This window comes from Scleropages formosus, chromosome 9 (genome assembly GCF_900964775.1).
Source record: "Scleropages formosus chromosome 9, fSclFor1.1, whole genome shotgun sequence".
NCBI classification, from domain to species: Eukaryota; Metazoa; Chordata; class Actinopteri; order Osteoglossiformes; family Osteoglossidae; genus Scleropages; species Scleropages formosus.
The window spans coordinates 13,294,455-13,316,785 of record NC_041814.1 but is presented as its reverse complement, the minus strand read 5'-3'; the positions used below and the strand labels follow the sequence as shown (position 1 = coordinate 13,316,785).

The following is a 22,331-nucleotide window of genomic DNA, read 5'->3' as shown; positions in this document are numbered from 1 at the left end:
ATTTGTACGTGATGCTAGATTTAGGTAAACGGGAGAAAGTGAATTAACCAGTTCCCTGAAGAGTTGATTAAATCTTGAAATGCAATAATATAATTTCAGCCAATATATTTAATTATCTATGGCATAAATTTGGGAAGTGTTTACAAAAATTTTATTAATCTTATTGCCTTAAACCTTTGCTTTTCTGTACATGGCATGAATGTTTAAATCTAGCTAATTGAAATGTACCAGTGACTGTACTTTGTGTTAGTCAATTGGGTACAATGGGGATGGATATATATACACACACACACACACACACACACACACACACACACACACACACAAAACATTTTCAGAACCGCTTGTCCCATACGGGGTTGCGGGGAACCGGAGCCTACCCGGTAACACAGGGCGTAAGGCCGGAGGGGGAGGGGACACACCCAGGACGGGACGCCAGTCCATCGCAAGGCACCCCCAGCGGGACTCGAACCCCAGACCCACCGGAGAGCAGGACTGTGGTCCAACCCACTGCACCACCGCACCCCCTGGGGATGGATAAAGACCCGTTAATGAGATTTCAAAGCAGGCAAAGCTGAGGCACCATCAGCACTCGTCAGAGAGGCAAATTTAACAGCTTTAATTATACAAATGAGATTAGCCTTATGTTGAGTATATAGTCTGCATGACTTTTTTGTATGTAACCAGAGTTGGACCTTCTTGCAGGAGCAATTTGAAATGTTGAAGCAGCTCAGGTGGGCTTCAGGATTACCCCCCCAAATAAAAAAAGCTATCCATCTCAGGCTCCAAGATATGCTGCTTATCTTTTTATCTGAGTTCTCTTGGCTTGAATGTTTGAGAAAGACTGACTTAATTAAACTGATCTGCCTCTTTGTTCAGATAATGCAAAGACGTGGTTACATGTGCAGGGGACATGAAGGCTATTCTGCAATGCAATGCAGTTGTTTAGAGTTCACTACCCATATGGGCAGTGAATTAAACTACATAAGTTTGAAATATATTAAAAGTGCTTGGAGATTTAACAAAACTTTGCAAGAGTCCGGTTACTTAGTGTGATGTTTTCTGAATAGTCATTTTGACCTGTCACATAGTCATTCTGTAACATGCTTTTCATCCTTGCTACATTTATTTTGTTTCGTTACATTTGGTACCAGGAGTACAGTAGTATCTGTGGTTCCCGTAAAGCCTACAGGAAAGGTCAGGGGATTTGGCAGATTGTAACAAATCAGTGTTATGGGACGCAGGTGTAAAGAAAAACAATTAGGACAGTTTCAGATGCTGCGATTGTTTGAGAAGCAGTGCTCAGTATGTATCGTGTGGCACTTTGAGTATACACTCATCGTACCGGTAAACAGTTGTGTTACACTGCGCACACAACGGGGTGTCATCTTGAAGCCTTTGAAGGCTGATGTTGGGCCTTTATCTTCAGCCGCCAATGTGACAGGGCTGGTGAGATAGCAGCTCAGCATTTCTGGGAGCAGAAACAGATAATCATTTCCCTGTGTTGCTGAGCACTACTTCAGTTACCAGAACCTACCTAGTCATACCATCTGTTTTGTGTGCAGGGGTCCCCGGTGGTGCACCGGGTTTGGCCTGTGCCTGCTCTCTGGTAGGTCTGGGGTTCAAGTCCCACTTGGGGTACCCTGCGGAGGACTGGTGTCCCGTCCTGGGTGTGTCTCCCCTCCCCCTCCAGCATTGCACCCTGTGTTGCCGGGTTAGGCTCCAGTTCACCGCGATCCCACTTGGGTCAAGGTGTGTGTGTGTGTGTGTGTGTGTGTGTGGTGTGTGCTGTTCTCCCAATTTAGGTGTGGCAAGTTACTTAGTCTTCATTTTCCCCTTTAGTAGGCACTGATGCCAGCTGGGCATGCTGAATGCGGGTCTATGCCTCCTTCAGTGTGCATCCTGTGAGTCATTCACTTCTTTTCAGTCTACAGAAATAATCTTCATCAAGGCTGTGTAGCAGACTTTGAGGAGAGTGCTGTTTGCAGTTCTCCTAGTATATGTCTGCCTGACTGTTGGTGTTGCTGTGAGTACTGAGAGGGTTAAAGAAACCCAGCCATCTCAGCGCACCCAAGGGAACATAGGCATCAACATAAGTGTCTTATTTATGGACTGTGGTGTTCATATTGCAATACATTTTTTTTTTATTTTCATGTGCATGGTGGGTAGTGCCACAAAGGGCTGTCCAGACATGATTTGTCTCTGCAGCTGAAAAGTGAGATTGGAAGTGGAATTTCAATGTCATCTGGAATTTTGGATGGCATTACTACTGTTCCTTAACAAGTCTTCCAGAGAGAACATGTATGAGAAACCTATAATTCTTCTTAAAGATATTTTGTTATGTCGTCGGAAGTCTGAATATTCTGGGGGCAACCTGGGCAATGCTCGTGTGGGACGAACTGGAGAGAAGAGTCAATGCTAAGCAAACCGCAGGCGTTGGAATTTTCTGCGGAACAGTCCGAAAATGTCAGCAGATTTCCTGCTCAGACCAGTTATCTGGATGTGAGGAGAAACTGGTTAGCAGCAAGTGCACTCAAACTGTTGACTGCTACTGTATATGTCAGTCTTGCTTATATATTAACTGCTGTCTGAGATTAGAACTATTAATATTTCAAGGAGTGGAATGTCTGCGTTTAGTGTTGCTTGCACTCCCATTGAAACTATGTGTAATATGTATGCGCTAGGTGTCAAATTTCTGAGAGTCAGTATTTTCATTCTGTTTGATTCAGTGCCCTATATTTGTTAAACTGCACATATTTGTGTGTGTTTGGCACCAGTTCCTCCGGGTTGTAACTAAATTGTGATGGGACTTGGAATTCAGATTTTTAAAATGGACACATGCATGCTGACACGCTACATTTTCATTCAGATTTGCACGTTGTGTTGTGTCGCCTACGTTGCACCCATGACAGTCCGAAGTTTGTAGAATGATGCAAACAGCCTTTTTCTACAAAGCGTTTTCCGGCATAGTCTGTCCTGCATGCTTTACATGGTCATGTATCTGTTTGTATCCACACTGGGTGTGACATTGGCCTTCTTGTCAAGGTGAAGTTCTAGGATTTCAATGGGGGACTGTTGACAATCGCAGCCCACCTGTTGTCCACTGTCGGGTATCCTGACAAGGTTTGAGCACGCCTTGCACCCATGTTCAGTTGCACTGTACACCCTTCGTCTACTCGTCTTGTGTGTGTTTTTGCACACATGTGCGTGACCAAATGGAAGTATTTGTAAGGAAGTGGGGAAAGTGGACTATTTGGATAAGGAGTTGTGATGCCAGGTTGGGTTTCAGCATCAACAAAGAAACTTTTCCTTCAAGGCAATTTGCTTGTGACATTTGATATTTGACTTTTCTGCTGAGTTGAAGCCTACTTAAATCTCTGTCTTTTGTAAAATTATAAAATAAACATTAATCACATAGCACATTTGTTTAGGCTGATGCTTTTCCCCCAAAGCGACTTGGTCTTAAGCTATTTACAAGTATTTACCCATTTACTTGGGTAATTTTACAGGAGCAGTTTTTAGGGTTGCCTTGCTACATTCCTAAATGTTTGAATTCTGATCAAACTGATTTTTTTTTTCTCAGCCTTTATTGGGAATCTGCTCAGTGATGCACATACAGAATTCTTTTTCTGTCTGTCTCTTCTTTATCGGCCAGTTGAGTCTACGGGGTTGTGGTTAGTCAGTTTCTGTAACTAGAGCTTTTGACTGGACTTAAAACCTCTGTATACTGATTTTAGTTGGAACTGACTAATCCAATCCATCCAGGTTTTATCCATTCTTTTATGCAGTGCTTTAAATTGAAGGAATGATGAAGGAAACATTTTACTGCTACAGATGAACTTCCACCATATTTTTCATACTTATACCATTTTGTTCTCATATGACTAATAATATTGAGTTCCTCAGATCAGCATGTTCCGAGTTGTCAAATGCATCCTATCAGCAGTAAAATGGTGAAAATGAATACTTTAAGTGTCACAAATATCGGAATTTGCAATCAATACACCGAGGACAAGCGCTGAAAACAACTAGGCAAAAAGTCCCTCAGCTGAACATGTCACAAGACTCTGTTACATGAAGTAGTGCAGAGGTCATTCCCATTTACAGACCACACAATGCAAGATGCTGTCTAATATTATTTACAGTTTGAATGTTTCATTTCAATATTGGTTTCTTTTTAAATGCTTTTTATTTGCTGATCCCTTCAACTGGGACTTCGAGAGCACACTTTTAAAAAATGAAATTAATCAAAATGAGAAAGTCCTGTGATTATTTTAAAACAATTGATAGCACTGCAATGAAAATTACACACAGTAATCACCGATATGATTAATCTTGTGAACGTGAGGCATTTCGGTGTTGAAAGTACTCGTGTAAAGTGTTATGTCCCAACTCTAGGGACTGAAGTAAGAACAGTCAAATACTGTGAAACCTCTAGAAACTAGAATTCTGGGTTTTATCTGTTTCCCCAAATAGAAAACTGGCAAGAAACTGACACCATGTATTAAAATAAATTTTTGCTCCAGAAATTGAGTAGAACATAAAACTCCTCCTTGGGTGTATAGCACAGCGTCACATGGTGCGTTCCACTGAGATGTGAAGAGGTCTCCCACTGTGATGTTGTGGCTCTCTGCCCCACTCTCCCCATGAGCTCCATCCTGCTCTCTCATCCTTCCCTTGTTTGATTGCCCATGTCAGGCTGTTTTCGTCAACCTTTGGCTTTCTGCTGCTCCTTTGTATTTTCTGTAAATTTGGAAGAATTACACAAGCGGAGAGGAGGTCAACATGTGACGCGGACATTGCCCAGCTCAGCTTTGCGGGAGATGCTCTATCATCCAGGGTCATGAGTTGAACCCCCTGCTAGACTCCACCATGGTTAGGACTTTATCCCTCTCGATAAGATAAAGGGCTGGGCTCCACTACTGCCTGGACCCTCTTCTTTATCTTTTCTTATGACGCCTACCATATAAATTGTCTAAATGTTTAAAAAAAAAAAAAAGGAAATGTTTAATTTTTGTAAGGTGTTCCATGTATGTGGCTCGTTTATTGTGTTTATGCAAGTTTACAAAACTGCTACTATTTTCAAAAGGTCAGGTTACAGATTATTATTACACTAGAATTAGGCCAGGCATACTGTATACTTTGTTTTTTCCGAAGAATTTTGATAACTATAATTTTATCTGTCTGCTGGACTCAATCAGCTGTCGTTCACTGAACATGCAATAATTCTGACCTCACTGACCTCTCTGTGCTGCTTGCAGTTATTGCTTCTGTGATGATTTGACCATTTCGGTTGCAATGGAAAGAGCCTTTAATTGTACTGGAGAGGCACCCCTTGCAAAGTATTTAACCAGTTTATAAACCCATTAACATGTCCTTTTCTCTCCTCAATATCCGCAGGTACCCCAGTCATGTCCGCTGTTCAGATGAGACCTCTGCTAGGCCCGTTACTGCTTGCACAGGATAGAATCCCTGAGGCAAAGCGGAGGAGGGGTCTGAAGACAAGGTAAATCAACTTTAATTCCCCATGACAAGACACATAGTGCAAACAGACCTCATATGGAACGGAGCAGGCATGGAAATTTACAAAATGCCTTGGTCTCCAGTCCTTCAAATGGTGTTTGTAAACGAACCTGTCCCGTTCCACTGTATATCTGCATGAGGAGTTCATTTTGGAGGCCACGCAAATTTCTCCATGGAGATAACAGCAAGAGTTTGTTGTTGTTGTTGTTGTTGTTGTTGTTTTTTTATGAAGGCTGGTTGCAATGTTTCAATGTTTTATGGTATTGCATATATTTCTAATAGCCAGTCAGTCATCAGACAGCATCATGTGCACTTTGTTGTTGATTGCTGTCTAGGAGGGTTCGTACCTCAGACCCTTTTTTCTCAACCTTTGATTTTGAAGCTCATCTTCTGTTAGTTGTAGCTTGAATTTAGAACTAGGTTTTCAAAGGTTTTCAAAAGGAATACCATCTATCAAGTGTATAGTTTGAATGTGTCAGTTCCCAAAATGTGCAGGAAAAGGACATGGAAAGCAAAGTTAAAGCAAAAATCCGAAGCAAGTTCTATGTATTGCTGCATTTATAAGTAGGACTGTATCTTGCTCTTCCTTGAGTAACTGGAATATCCACTTAGCCTGTAAAAGTCATTTTTCATTGTCAGTTGACTTTAAGTCCTTTCTTTAATTGTTGGGTGAAAGGACAGATTCTTTTAAGGATGAATGGCACACATGGATTTTTTTTCTTTCTTGCGTCAACAAAGTGAGCTTGCTATTTGTGTTTCACGTATGTCCGACTGACAGCAAGCTGAAGAGGAATGGCCGACTCCTGCCAAGTTGGTCCTACGACGTGGGCCTGGAGGCAGAGAGGGCTTTGCTAGAACAGGTGTCGACACAGGACTGCAGAGAGGATGAGGACAGGACCAGGTGCGTTGACTAAGTCTGTGTTCAAAATTGTTGCCATTTGCTTTGTGTTATGCCTTTAGTGGCGTGCGTTCAGTATTAATTGAGCCAATCCGAATTTGTGCACAATTTCATATTTCATATTTTTGTCTCGCTGTGTGTTCTGGGGCAGACTGTGAAAATGGCAGAGCCTGCTGTGCCAGCCAAGTCAGAACCAGTGACTGACTCTGAGCCAGAGCCACAACCTGAGTCTGAGCCATCTGCCAGTCAGACCAGACTCTGCTCACCGGAGCTGCCCCTGCTACCCCCCGCTGCTGCCCCCCGAGACCCCTGAGATGGCTCTGGCGACATTCTGAGCACTCCTACCTCACACATTTACCACCCCCAGCACCCCTTCTAGGTGAGTTTATACAAACTCTCCCACCGACTAGTGACCATAAGATTTAAAGGTTCAAATTACTGAAATTGAATTTTTAAGGGCGGACAGACAGTTTCTCTTTTTATAAGTGCTGAGGAGAAGCATTTTTTTATTTAGTTGGTGATCGTGGTGTTTTCATTAGTTGCGTGTCACTGAGTTTGCTAATAGTTCAGTTTTTTAGTATAGATGTTTCTTTGTCTTTAGGGTGGAACTGGGGTTTTCAGCTTGAGGGTCTATGCATATGTAGTTTTTATGTGTTCATTTTAAGTATCTGAAGGATTTATTCCTTTCTGAACTTCAGCTACATATCTTGTGGGGTTATCCATGATTCTTTCCCCCATGTAATACATTGGGTGGTGGTGGGGGGGGAATCCCTTACTTTTGGGCCGTTCAAGGTCCCGCAAACTGTTCCTCGGCTTTCTGCCTACCTTTCATAATAACCGTTGTGATCAAGTCACGCCCTCTTTTACTTTATGGAACATCTGCCTTCAGGCCGCAACGGACGTCATTTCAAAATGCAAACAGTGAGCATTGTTAGGAAATGTTAATCGTCCCATCGCTCTTCCAGTCTACATTAGCTCTACGTTTCTCTATCAGCTCACAAATTCGGGTCTTCTGTCTTACCACCCTCATCTATATGAATGAGGAAGAAACTGTTTTCCGTACAGCAGGCATCTCACGGGAGGCAGTGTTCTCCCTAAATATTCATACGGGATCTTCTCATCAACATGCTTCCCTGCTCCCTTTCCATTCCCTCTTGTCTTCCTGTCCCATCAGGGCACTGAGGGTAACAGCCTGTCGTTTCTTTTCCTCAGTGCAATAGGGGCTCCCAGTGCTGACTCCCCTGTAGACAAGCTCAGTGATGCTGTGCAGTCAGCCCATGACTGTGAGGTCACGGGCCGCCCCGTGGCACTCTCTCCCAGTGACCCCCCTCCCTTTGGCAGCAAGCTTGGCAGGTGAGTACTGACTTGACGCAGTCAATCACGGCAGAGCCAGGCTGCTGTTGCCACACCCCGCTCTGCTTGAAACTGCATTCTGCTGGTCTTGCCCTCGGTCTGCCATGGCGTCGCAACCCACAACACACCAGTTGCTGACTGTTCTCCATCTCAAACTGTTTGTTTCTCTGTGTGTGTTTTTTAACTTGACTCAACCAACTTAGACTGCCAGTACATTGTATCTTGGCCCCCAACCTTCCCCATTTGTTCCCCTGCTTCTCTTTCTGCAGTCTGGTTGAAGATCACATAGAGAATGCCTCCAGCACCCAGGGACACAGCAAGGGGACCAAGACAGATCTCGACCTGCTAACGTCATGTGGACCAGAGTGTGCCAGAGCTGAAGCATGGTGGGGTTACCTCCCACGTACCTGAGGAGGATAACCCAGTAAGGAGAACACCTTTGACATTTGGATTTATTAGGGCATGCTTGCTACTTCCATTGTGGTTATATATTTGATCCTATTTGTTGTGCATGCCGAGGAAGTCAGCCGGTGGATTATTTCTTAGAAAAATAAGACAATGGCTCAAAATGTTGTTGGAATAGGGGGGAAAAAAATAGTCTGTCTTCACATTAATCCACTATACCAGAAGTGCTCACCCTTTATTTTAGTGGGCTTTTTTGTTGAAGGATCTTGAGATAATAGCAACCTGAAGAGTTGAATACATATAGATTTCTGGAGTAATAATGCTAAATATTAAGAGGACCCTTACAAGGGTTATCATAGGGCTTCTTTGTGGTTGCAGAAGGGATGCTCTGAATAATCAGTGGAGCGAAGCCACATATCAGCGTACTGCTTCTTAAAGGATGACCTAGAAGTTTAATTCAGTTCTGCAAAATATCTTATATAACACAGGAAATTCACAGCTTAGATTTTTTCTCTTGTGTAGTTAGGCTTATTGGCTGTTTGTCAACCAAAACCAAGCAAAGACCAGCGACTGACTTGTAATTGTTACGTTCGCAGCCTCCTGATGTACCTGTAGTCAAAGAGACGGACCCCTCAGTGCCCAGCAAAGAAGACATCCCAACTTTTGATGAGTGGAAGAAAAAGGTTATGGAGGTTGAGAAGAGAAAAGTAAGTTCAAGCTTCATCATGTTTCATCAACCCTGCCAGCATGCACATAGTCAGAAGCTGTCCATAAAAGGGCATGACTCGGAGAATTCCCCTGAATTTCACACTTGACTGAACTGAAGATGTCCTGTGACGGTGAAAAGATAATGGATTGCATGTAGGTCTGCACAAGATTTGCTCAGCTATAGGATTTTTACAGGCCTGTAAGTAGGAAGTGGAGCGTGCACAATGAGTGTTGCGTAACTGCCAAGAGCAAACGCAGAATTAAAGGATGGACTCTCTGGAGCAGAAGAGTGACACTCCAGGAGCACGATGAGTGTGACTCTTGGAGGCTTTTAACCCTTAGTGGTCTGTAATGATGGAAGCATTTCAGATCTTGTCTCATGTATGAAGATACTAAAAACTCAAAGGCTATTTACCATTTTGAAAGTAGTTTTTAAGATTAAATGAGTACATATGTAATGATTAAAAAAAAAAAAAAAAAAAAACCCACCGATGGATTAGATGACTCTTGACTATTTTCTTTTTGATAGGTTAAGGGCCTCCTTGTTTGTTTGTGTCTTTCTCATGCCTTTCTTTTCACTGTTATAAAACAGATAAATATTCCACATCATGCGTACCTGTATGTACCCAAAAACACAATTGTCTTTGTAACCTGGTGATGGGAGGAAAAAAAAAAAATGTTGAGCTTTTGTGAGCTCCTGCATCATCTGTTTCTCTGGCAGGCCAGTCCCTGCATACCACCTCCAGCGGAAGTTCACACACAGTGAAGAAGGTACAGAAGAACTTCAACAACTATGCCTCTGTCGAGTGTGGGGCCAAATCTTGTCGGCCAACGCCGAGGCCAAGGTACTGGCAGGTTCTTCTGAGCATGTAGAGAGCAGCAGCCATCTTGTCAAGTCTACTAGTTTTCACCTAACTGCTGTACTTTATCAGCAACTTTGTTGTTTTGTTACAGAGCACCTCTGCAATTTGATGGAGAACATGGATCTTTACATGTTAACCCCTGTAGCACCAAGATTTGGTGAGTCATTGTATGCTGTTGAAACTTGTTTTGCCACTTTATGCTTGAACTGTGCTGACTGCATTATTTTTTCCCTTCATTTTGGCCCTTCTCAAACTATGTATTTTTTCCTTTCATCCACATGTGATTCATATGCATTTGTATGTATATGCCTGCAGGCTTGTGTATATATACATGTGACAGATATTGTGATGGGCCAGTAATTCTCCTAATGGTTATTCTCCTTAAGAGGTAGCTCCGTATTGGGGATCGAGTGCCACGGGTCAGTTCTTCTGTTTTCCTAGTTCTCGTCCTACTCCTTTTTCTGGCCTCTACAGGTTTGTCATTGAACTGTGTGAACCTATTCAAGTCAAACAGCTGGACATCGCAAATTTTGAACTCTTCTCTTCCACTCCCAAAGATTTTTTGGTCTCCATCAGTGACAGGTTAGTTGTTTTTTGAGTTGTGTTTTCTGTCAATCAATGTGAAATTGTTGAATTTTGGTGCATCTGCCTTAGTCATAATGGAGAGATTTTTACAGAAAACAAAAAAAAAAAAAAAAATCATACATTGGGAATTGCAGATATCCAACCAACAAGTGGATCAAGCTGGGCACATTCCATGCCCGTGACGAGCGAACAGTGCAGAGCTTTCCTCTGGACGAACAGCTGTATGCCAAATATGTGAAGGTAGGGCTGTGTACACACTCCTTCAAACCAATAGAGACCCTCTTCCTAGATCTGAGAGGTTAGGGACTTCTTTCTTGAGAGATCTCTTAGATTATATGCATGAGGGAGCAGGTGGATGTTGCCCTTTCAGATAAATCATAACATGTGGTAGTAATTTATAGAGACTAGCTAAATGAGGACTGCACAGACAAGAGAGCATGGCGTAGAGTTGCCTGTAGATCCTGCTGCTTTTGTTCTTCAGTGGCAGATTTTGCTCTTGTTTTTAATCCCTGATGCACTGGAGTGTTTTTGTCCTTGTCACATGGAAAGCTCAAAGACCACATGCTGCTGCACAGTTAGTGTTCGGATAATATCACTGGTGACCTTGCTTGAACTAAACATGTGGCTTGCAGTAAAAAAGAGCTGATCAGTGTTGCTTATTGAGAAGAGTTGTTTTTTTTTGGGCGGCACGGTGGCACGAGTAGTGCTGCTGTCTCACAGCGCCTGGGTGGTACGAAAGGACGTGGGTTCGATCCCTGCTCAGCGTATATGGAGTTTGCACGTTCTCCCATGTCTGTGTGGGTTTCCTCCCACAGTCCAAAGACATGCTGTTCAGGTTCCCCCACAGTGTGTAAGTGACAGTGTGTTCCTCTGGTGTATGGATGAGTGACCCAGTGTAAGTAGTGTAAGTCACCTTGGTGAATAAGGTGTGTGGGCTGACAACACTACATAGAGTTCTTTGGAAGTCGCTTTGGAGAAAAGCATCTGCTAAATAAGTAAATGTAATATAACTTTTTTTTTTTTTTTTTTTTTCAAGCCTATTGGAAAATTGAATCATCAAACTACTTTTCAGCAAATTACACCTTTAAATTTTGGTTAAGAAAACAGGCAATGCCAGGGTAATTCCAGGGATATGCATTCTGATAGTTTAAGAATGTGTGTTTGTGTTTTTTCTGCAAATGCTTTATAAGAGCTGGAAGTAATTTCATGTAAGGGGGAATGCTTTTCAAGCACTTCTAGATTGATACTAATCTTTTTTTTTTTTTTTCCCCCCCTCTGTCAAACAAAATGTATTCTGTCTCTTCTAGTGTTCTTTGCCATCTGTGCTGTGACTTTGTTTTTAAAATGTATTTAGCTATGTGTTACAGCCTTCAAAGAAGAATCAAAATTTTGAATCCACAGCAACCTGATGGTATGAATTGGATTTTTGAGCATCCTAAATTAAAAGTTTACTGCTTTTTCCTTTGCTATTTGCACTTATGACTGAAAATTTAATAAAAGCTCTTAGGAGAAATGTTTGGTATAAGAGTAGATGAGGACCTGTCCTATTTCTCTCTATGCTCCTGATGTGCTCATGTACCTGGCTAACCCTCAAATATCAGTCACAGCAGTTCCAAAGGTGATACTTAAATATACTAAATACTAATATATAACTAATTTCACACTGTAAAATTAATGTCTATAAATCTTTGATTATGCAGGTTTACACTGCTCATTCTGACTAGCATTATCCTTTCAAATTGGCAGTTTGTGATTTTGGGTATCTTTTTTAAAAAAAAAAAAATCACACCTGATTTTTATCAGTTGCTAAAGACCAACTACTGATTACCACTATACAATACAACTATTCTGCTTACCACTAATTAGGCAGGTTATAGATGATAAAGCTGAATGGATCTATTACCAGTTTCAGTATTTGGGAGAATTAGTGTTGTTAGGATGAATATTTGACCTCTGCTGTAATGCCTCTTCAAAAATTTACCATTTTACAAATTGGCCAGATTTAAAAGAAAATAGGTATGTTGATTTCAACATTTCTTTGAAACTAAATAGCCCATAATCAACTCTCCAACTGAAAGAAAGTGGTAGGGCTTTTGCACGGAATAAGAGATTTTACTACTGAGCCACACACAGACTGGCTGAAGCTGCTTGTCCCAAGCGGGGTTGCAGCGAGCCAGAGCCTAACCCGGCAACACAGGGCGCAAGCCTGGAGGGGGAGGGGACACACCCAGGACAGGGCGCCAGTCCGTCACAAGGCGCACCAAGTGGGACTCGAACCCCAGACCCACCAGAGAGCAGGACCTGGCCAAACCTGCTGCGCCGCCAGGTTGATTTAGTCAGTTTTGAGTTACCCAAGATCATTAAGGTCTCTGACATTGTCAGATGTTCCATAAGATTCCATCCTTACCTGAGAACTTTGTCATATTCAACACACCTAGTTTGGACAGACATTAAGAGATAATTTGGGATCTCAAACATACCATCATTATGTTTGCCAGTGCAAATTTCCCCCAGTTACCCATAATGGGCTCCACAAGTGGTTATCTAAATTGGCATTGGATATGTTATGTTTATTTTTTAACAAATAAAAAAGTGGTCAATTTCAGGTGCCTAAGAAATAATTTTGGTTTACCCGATTTGGACTTCTAAAGATATCTACAGCTACTACATCTTATTAGAGCCCTTGAAAAGGAGGATAGGCTACAGACAAAAGTAACAAGAGTTCAAAGCGTATGATCTCTGCATTACATATCATAAGTGTTGATACTGGCACTTAGAATGCATTTAGGGAGACGTAGGAATATGACCATCGCTTGGTTTAGTGATGAAAAATGATCGTCTATATGTGCCAAAGCCTTCCCTGCCTGCAATTCCGTCAGCATCCAGGAACAAAACTTCGAGCTCTCCCAGAGAATGTACCTCACTCCTTTGCAACTTTGCAGGATGTTCCCAGAGACATCTCAGCTGTGTTTTAAATGTAAACTCTCCCTGGGCACTTTGATACATTTATTCTGGGAATGTGATGAGATGCGAGCTGACTGGAATGGGGTCTGCCCAGTCACACAGAAAACCTTTGAGGAAAAATTTTATTTCTCCCCTGTAAACTGCAACCCAGATTCCTTTTTTGATGAAGTTATGAAACATAGTCTCACTATTCTTATGTACTTGGCAATCAGATGTATTTTATACACCTGAGGTTCGCTCTATAAATGTGTGTATAAATAGTGTTGAGTTTTCTTTCCTTGAAAAATTAATTTTGATTTGCATGACAATTCAGAGAAAATCTAGAATGTCTGGATGACCTGGAACAAACTGTAGTACATAGTGCTACATGATCACACCTGTGAAATGTTGCAGCTATTTGACATTCTGTCTTTGTTTTATATATGTGGACATATTTGCAGTTTCTCAGTGTGCTGTCCCTGTCTCTACATTGTGACCCAGTGCTGTTCATAAGACTAATAAAAAGTATACTGTAGCTTTCTACAGCTGAAGGTTTGCTCTGCCTTGGAGCAAGACCTTGGGGTAACACTCCTTGCCCAAATTGATCTCCTGCCAACTGAAGCAGTGTTTGGAAGACAAGGCTTTCATTTTCTCTTAGCATGTGTTGTCTTGTACATGCACAAAATTTTTCTCTTCAGATGAGCATGTATGTTGCTTTCACTCTCTCCTGTCTTCTGTTGCCCCTTTGCCTCATTTTGTGAAGTGCTTGTGTTGTCACGGTAAGAAACAAAATTGCTTGACTTCCTTGCAGCATGTCTCAAGTCTCCTTTTTTTAACTTTCTTTTTCTGTTTTTCTCTCTGCCCTGTTTCTCTTGCTTCAGATGTTCATCAAATACATAAAGGTTAGCATTCTTCTTTTTCTGTGGTTTTCGGTGCACGGTCGTAGGGAATGTTGGTGGCACCATTAATGCATGGCAGTGAAGCACTGAAAAATTACAGTTTACACTGTTAATACTATAAATGAATATTAGTGTGACGTTCCCATTTCTTAAGCTTTTTCGTTGGTGTCTAGGTTGAACTGATTTCCCACTTTGGATCTGAGCACTTTTGTCCCCTGAGTCTGATCAGGTAAAGTGTAATGATTTGAAGGCAAGTTTTTAAAATCATTTCCATTCAGCAGAATTTACAGTAAAGGAGTTAAAGACCTTGGTTTGTGAATAATAAAAATGCAAACTGCTTGTACAATAATCACTTCTATTAACACAATATTCTTGAATGAAGGCAGATTTCCATGAGAGCTACTAAAAACGTAATAATTAAAAGAATAACAGTATTGATAGTATCTGAGAATATAGCATATGGTTTCATTTAATTTTGTTTACTGTTATTGAACAAAAACTGGTCTGAAAACCGCAAAGTGGAAGAAGCAGCAAAAGAGATGTGGAACACCGAGTTCAAATAAATCCTAGTGGATGTGTCATCTAAGATGTTCCTCTAAATTGTTTGTTTGTACTTTTCTCTAATGTGCTTTCTGGCCAGTAATGCAGTATTTGACAGAATAGCAGCACACTAAATTGACACTTTCATGGCAGTTAATTTAGACAACACTTGCATAACAGTCAGGGACCTCTCTGGCACTGAAGGGCTGAAGTTGGCCATTTGCCCCAAACCACCAACTTCAGCTTTACTTACTCTTGCAGAATACTTGAATTCATTTCTCCTTTTGTCTCCTGCGGTCCATAGACTAGGCCAAGGGCGCTATTGACAACTTCTGAGGACGTTTGCCAGTGTCACTCAGCGCATCAGTTCAATGTTCGTTGCAGTTCGCTGCAGAGTTTGTTGATTACGGAGTGATTAGTTGAAGAAGACTAGGGTGCCTCAACAATGCCTGTGTTAGTGATGCATGGTGCTCATCTGTGGATTTGCATAGTTGGCATTCTATGCATATAAAAATACCGTTTCATCTTTCCCGTTCAGAGTGTTTGGTACCAGTATGGTGGAGGAGTATGAGGAGATAGCAGAACCGCAGTATGCCTCTGAGAGACTGGAATACCTGGATGAGGACTATGGTAAGTCCACTAAGTCAACAGTTTGTCTACTGTTTGTGTTAACATGTTTAAAAATGTTAGTTTTTACATAAATGCTTAATCTATGGTTATGATGTGATTGTTACCCTAAACTCCATAACATAATTGTAACAGTTTTGACATTGAAAGTTGCCCAGGGCAAAGTTATCAGCTAAAGCTGGTGGTACATGTAACTCATGACTGTACCACCAGCTTTAAGTGATCAGCAGAGCTATCAGACGGATCGTACACACACTGAAGTACAAGTTCTCCACTCTACAGATTACCCACCTGGCTATGTACCAATGGAAGACAAATCTTCTAAGAACCTCTTGGGATCGGCAACAAGTAAGCATGGGAAGAGCCATCTCTGACAGCTTAACCAAAGAAATAATTCTGAATGTAGCATAGCAACCAAAGAATGCAAATTTGACTAAAGTTAGTTTGTTTTTCTGTGGCTGTAAAGAAGTAGGATACAGAGGCTGCTTCCCTAAGAAGCATAAAAGGATGTGTGTGATTTTACAAACAGCTGTAGGCAACACTGATCCTGTCCACTGTTAGAACCTCAGTAGGATGAAAGTGGGAGGTCACAGTGCCTCAGTCCTATTGGCTGAGTCAGCTGCATATTCAGCCCCTCCTCCAGTGGATTGAGGTCTTCCAAAATATTACTGTGTCTTCCTCTGGGGAAAAATAAATCGACTCCATATACCAGCCCTAGTGTTCTCTTTGTGGGCCCCCCTCGGTCTGCCAGTTCTGTGGTTTTTGTACGCTGGAGGCCTGCAGTGGTGTAACTGCTTATCATTGGGGCCTGCTCTGCCAGCAGTTTAATAGGAGAGGGTGTTCATGTGTGTGTTTGCACGTGTGTCCGTTCACCCTGCAGATGCCATTCTGAACATGGTCAACAACATTGCTGCCAATGTGCTGGGGGCAACACCAGAGCTTGAAAAAGGGGCAGATGCAGAAGGTAACAGAATACACATTATAGTCCTTTACAGTCCCTCTTCAGTTCTGGGTGGGTGTAGGAACACTTTGGTAATTTCTGTCTTAAATCTACTTGCGTAATTTTTGCAGTCCTCTGCGTGCACTGATTTTTGACAAGATCAGAAACTGCTCTGTCAGCATTTTTCCCTTAACTACTGCCCTGTAGCAGTTAGCTAAATAGATTTGTGTTGATAGAATGAAGCTTGGCCCTGTTCTGGATGGTTTTTCCTTATTTTCTGCATTCCTGGCTGCTGATTACTAAATCCTCTCCATTGTCTGTTGCAGTAATGAAGGGATATTGCGGTAATTATGAAACTGAGCAAAAGCTTTCATAATGGTGGGATACCAGGTTCCACAATCTGAAAAAACAGAAACCTGGCAAGTTTTGTTTTATTGGAGAACACGGCAGAGGAGTTTTATTATTGTTCTCCTATGGCTTGCTATCGAATATTATTTGGATTTGGTTCTGTCACATGCTATTCCTTACAAGTATTCGTTTCAAAGTTGTAGAAAAAATAAATGCTAATTGAGCTTGTTTACAGTCTATTTAGCAAGCTGTTGTGAACTGTTGCCATATATATCTTTAATAATGGATTAGTGCAGCAAAACATGATTTGAGTTGAGCTCTCTAGTTTCATTTGCTACACAAGTCTTTGGACTGCTTTACAAAGGTGTGACTGGAGTCTGCTTTCTTAGATCACATCTTGGAGCTGGCATTGCCTCAGTCACTTGTAAGATCACCGGAACAGGGAGCAGCATAAACCGTTTAACTTCCTGCATCTTTTCTCCCTCAGCATAAAGGATGTTCTTTGTTTCATGCTTTTAACCTGCCATAAGCAAATGTTTGCTAATTGGTAACGTGACTAGGTTCGCTCTCAGCCCTAATGGGGAACAGATGGATGTGTGGTGGCTATTTTCCCTAGCACTCACTGACCCCCATGTGCTTTTTTACATTGACTGTTTTTGATCTGATTTGGCTCCAGATGTTCATTTGGCATGCAGCAGTGAGGGACTTTGCACAGTGCACATCTTTGTTAATTGTAAGGGAGTGAAATATTACTATTTTTTTTTATGTGTGTTTAGTTTTTACTTCTGAAGAAACATAACTCCCCCCCACAGCCAACTTTTCCACTGAAGCGGAGAATGTGACGATCACGTCCACAGACTCTGCATTGAGGTCCAGCCTGCCCTCCACCCCGAGCCCCGCCCCCTCCTCCCCTTCAGGGTAGGTGTCAGACCTGCGTCATTCAGCATTATGCCTGTGGGGACTTAACAGCCTACACACTGTTTCATGGATTTTTTTTTTTTTTTTTTCTTGGTCTGTCAGTATGCTTGGTTTCAAGAACTCTTTCTTGCTCCTATCCCTGTCCTAAAGCTGTGTCCTTTGCATTGCACGTGTGAGGATCAAGGGCTGTTTTTCTTTCAAAGCAGTCGACATACAAAAGCACACTGTACTTCAATATTTGTGAGAATGTGTGCAAGTGGGATTATAGAGTTGAAAAATGTTTGAGATGGATAAAGATGCTAGTTATTGTCTCACTGCACTTTTTTCCCCAGTCAACTGGACACTTTGGGGTTGAGCCCTTCTGCAAAGGAAGAAGAAGTGATGGCTGTCACAGAGTCCCCTGCTCCAGCACTCCCAGAAGAGAGCCGCATTGTGACGTTGGTGCTGGAAGATGAGGAGGAGCCCAGCCAGTCAACGGTCACCCTCCTGGAGGAGGAGGAGGAGGAGGAGTCAGAAGAAGAGCCAAAGGAGGAGCGGGGCCCTGACCTGCGGCAACAAGAGAGCCTCACACAGTGTGGTGGCCTATTTGCCCTGTCCTGCGTTGCCACCCTGCAGGAGTTCCTGCACCGCTGCTGTTCTGTAGCTGTGGCTCGGCAACGTGCACGCAGTGGCCACCGGAAGGGACGGGATTCTCAGGCCAGGATCCACACTGTACCAGCACTGCCAAATGCTCCCCCCTCACCGTCAAAGCGGGAGCTACCGTCACACATGGAGAAAGACATGGAAACGGGGCACTCTTTGCCGAAAGAGGAAGTGGTCATCACAGTGGACTCATCCTCTGTCCCGCTGTCCCCCCTCGCCAAGGACGTTGTGGGGCTTGCCCCTGAGCCAACCCTGCTTGAGCCAAGCCAGACAGCTTCCTTTCCCCATTTCAGCATCTTTGAAGCCAGTCTGCCTGTGGTCACACCCACAGAGCAAATCCCAGAGACTTCTGGTGGAGCTGATCTTGACACGAGTGCACGATTATTGAACGGTGTCCCCGAAACTCAGTTGGATGGAAGAAGCCCTTCCACCAGCAGTGCCTCCAGCAGCACCCCTAGCTCTTTGGTGGAGCACCCCAGTTTGGTCTCCACACAGCCTGATCCACAATCCCACACAATGCTGGAGCATTCCTTTCAGTCCTTCCCTACAGCTACCCAGGTCTCTGATGTCCTTAATCCATCTGATCATCCAGTCACCTTTCCTGAGACAGATGCTGATAAGCTAGCGTCAGAAGAGCCCCCCAGAGCTGGCCTGTGGAGCCCTCCGAGGCGCCAGTGCTCCACCTGGAGCCTAAAGTCGAGGAACCCATGGAGGACAGTGTTCTGACACCGACCTCTGGCAGTGGCCCACTACCTCGTACTGCCACAGATTTCTATGCTGAGCTGCAGAACTCCTCTGAGCTAACCTACAGCAATGGCAACGGCAACCAGGTACACGGCTCCAACCAGAAGGAATCTGTCTTCATGAGGCTCAATAACCGCATCAAAGCCTTGGAGATGAATATGTCTCTTAGCAGTCGCTACCTAGAGGAGCTCAGCCAGAGGTGAGACTTGTATGTGTCTTGGCAGTTGGCAAACATGCACTTCACTGAGAACTTGACTGACTTAAATGATGTATGAGAATGCACTTAACAGATTCCACCTGTCTATTTGTTCTTCCTGTCCGTCTGAATGTCTGACTGAAATCTGTCGGCTGACTCAGGTATCGAAAGCAGATGGAGGAAATGCAGCGGGCCTTTAACAAGACCATTATAAAGTTGCAGAATACATCCAGGATTGCAGAGGAGCAGGTGATGAGTCTCTGAAACATTCAGTCCTCATATGTGCCCCCCTCCCAACGAGGATCCAAAGTATCTAAAGTTCTGTAGTAGTTAAAGGTGTGACAGACAAGTAAGATTCCTTTATTTCCGTTTAATTTCTTAGGATCAGAGGCAGACTGAATCCATCCAAGCCTTGCAAAGTCAGCTGGAGAATGTCACACAGCTGGTACTGAACTTGTCCCTCACAGTCAGCCAACTGCAGAATGAGGTAATGAGGATGCTGCAGGCCCCTGGCTCTGGTCTCTGCTCCCTACTGTACTCTTTGTGGTTAAAGTATTTTTGTTCACACTGACTGACTGCAATAGGATATTTTACACACACTACTAGCCTCGTCCCAAGATGTGCCTTTTCAACCTTTCCTGTGGATTTGTAGAGGCTGAAGCAGCAACCTTTAGGCATCAGTTGAGTGCCTTAATTAACCATTACAGTTCTTCCAGACACTTGTTTCTACCTCTGCCTGTCTGCGGACTGCATCTGTGTCTTTGGCTGACTGTTTTGTTCTGAGTATGTTTCTGTGTGCTGTTTTGAACTGAAGGTGTCAGACCGGCAGAGCTACTTGGTGGTGTCCCTGGTGCTGTGCCTGTCACTCAGCCTCCTATTGTGCATCCAGTGCTGCCGAGGCTCTGCCGCCCCTCCCCCAAACTCAAACTCTTCCCTCCCCAAGAGCAACCACTATCCCAGTCCCAAGAGGTACCCTATAAATAGTGTGCATTAGGAAAGGCGTGGCTTAATTTTTTTGAATTTTGATGATTTTGATCAGTCCCCTTCCCTCCCCGGTCACAATGCTCTTTTCGTTTAACTGTGCTGTCTGCCTTTCAGGTGCTTCTCTTCATATGACGACATGAGTCTGAAGCGGAGAGTCTCATGCCCTCTTGTGCGGTCCAAGTCATTCCAGTTCCCCCCTTCAGAAGGCAAGTGTGCTGAGAGAACTCGCTGTAATCCCTGGAAAGTGAAGTCTGCCATGATACCCTGCCCTGTGCAAATGGGACCTTTAACCTGTGTTTTCACACACAGTTCGTTGTTACCCTTGTGCTCTGTGCAGTAAAGTGTGTCGTCCCTCTTGTAAATCCATTGGATCTAAGAAATGATAGAGATCCTCCTGAGACCCAGAAAAAAAGGTTAGGGTTATGTTTGTAGAATTTCTAGAATGTTGTTCAAGCCCCACCCCAAACATGTGCTAAGGTGCATTAGGACCCCACATTAATGTACAGTTTTGGAAATTTGAAATGGCTGGATTTCAGGAGGATATCGTACACTGGAACAAAGAACTTGTTTCCCAACATTCACAAAGTTAAAAATTTGATTCCAAGTACAAGGGGAGGGGAGAAGAGTTTATTACTTGCATTAATGTAAGGAAGCCAGGATGCTGAAGGGTAGGTTCATTTTCCATTTTCCATCATTTGATCACAGTCATTCCAAGTACCATCCCAGCTACAACATAACACTATCAGCTGAGCTACAAGGATGGAGGATAGAAACCTCCAGCTTACAGTCTCTCATGAAACATTACTTCTGTCTCTCACGTTTGCCTCATGCCACAGTTGTGCTCAAGAGCTTGTGCAATTACCATTGCTGGTTTGTCTTCCAGACATCGTTTTGGTTAAATCACAGGTTAATTAGCTCACGGTTTGCCTGGCTGGCACACGTAGCACATTTGCAAGTAGTAACAACAAATTGGGTCGACTTTACCCGGCCGAAATGTGTGAAAAGGCTTCGTCATTCTGTGCAGCTTTGCGTGAATGTGCACATTATGATGCCCACGCTGTTTATTTAATTTCATTTAAAATTGTCCAGAGGGCATTTAATGGATTCAGGTGAATATTTACACAGCTTTTCTGTCTTTTCAAATGAATTTGAATTACTACCTGCAAGTGCACAGCTCATGCTTTGAACTGGCTTGTGTTCCCATACCATCATTTAACCTCCATCCCTTTTTTCCCTCTTTAGTAGGTCCAGATGACTTGTACATTGTAGAACCTCTAAGGTTTTCGCCCCAAAAAAAGGTACAGTTTACTTTAAAGGTCCATTTACCTACTGGTGTTTTGGTTGGCTGCAGCTTCCTTGTCAGGCTCATGTACTGGTGATTCTGTTGAACTGTGGGTCAGCTGCTTTCCAGTAGAGCTTTAACTGCTTCTGTGCTTGTGTTGCTGCCAGTGTCTCACTGGTGAGGACAGACTGGAGTAGAGTAGAGTATCCTTGTGTAACCTGTACTGTTTTGTGAGTGAGGTTTTATCCAAATTAATTTTCCTTGGAACATCCCATTTCCTGCCCTGTTTGGTGTTCAACTTGATCAAAACAACTTTTATGTTCAAGATGTTGTTAATCATTCTCATTTGATTTCATGTGTTTTTGTCTTTTTTTTCTTTCTGTACTTAAAGTCTGTGACATATCTGCTGTACAGCTACTTGTGTGACAAACTGTCAAGCACAGATGTGGATAAAGTTGCTTTTGAGAATTTTCATTTATTCACTCCTGTTAGTGCTTTGCACCCTTTGTGACGCCTTCTCTCTTCCTACTCAGAAGAAGCGATGCAAGATGAAGGGCGACAAGGTGGAGACACTGAAGCCTTCCGTCCCCGGGCTGCTAGTAGCTAACGGAGGGCCTAAGTGCAATGGCACCCCACCGCCGCCGGGGGAGGCCTGCCCACCTCCCTCTAAGGACCCTACCTCCGAGGGTGGCTCCGAAGGCTCCTGTCACTCAGACGAGCCACTCTCCAGCAGCCAGCCTGCGCCCATGACCCGGATGGAGAAGAAGGCATTCAAGCGCCGTCGCTCCCGGCTGAATGAGCAGGGCCGGAGCACGCGGGAGCTGCTGCCAACTCTGGAGGACATTATGAAGGGAAGCAAAGATATGGGCATCGGGACCTTTGGGGTGACAGCGGTTTCGGGCCAAGTCTGATATTTGCACCATCACCACCCCA

At 43.3% G+C, this 22,331-nt stretch overlaps 1 protein-coding gene across 1 annotated transcript; it reads left to right on the top strand.

Moving 5' to 3' along the window:
* The first annotated feature begins 9,495 nt into the window (after positions 1 to 9,495).
* Positions 9,496 to 22,331, top strand: LOC114911277 (SUN domain-containing ossification factor-like). Its single transcript, XM_029254824.1, is given in 19 exon segments — positions 9,496 to 9,505; positions 9,609 to 9,732; positions 9,842 to 9,907; positions 10,225 to 10,332; positions 10,470 to 10,575; positions 14,160 to 14,180; positions 14,351 to 14,406; positions 15,256 to 15,347; positions 15,627 to 15,692; positions 16,225 to 16,308; positions 17,445 to 17,550; positions 17,883 to 18,841; positions 18,844 to 19,135; positions 19,294 to 19,381; positions 19,515 to 19,619; positions 19,947 to 20,101; positions 20,231 to 20,322; positions 21,359 to 21,414; positions 21,932 to 22,331. Coding segments are annotated over 19 exon segments (2,964 nt in total). The 3' UTR covers positions 22,310 to 22,331.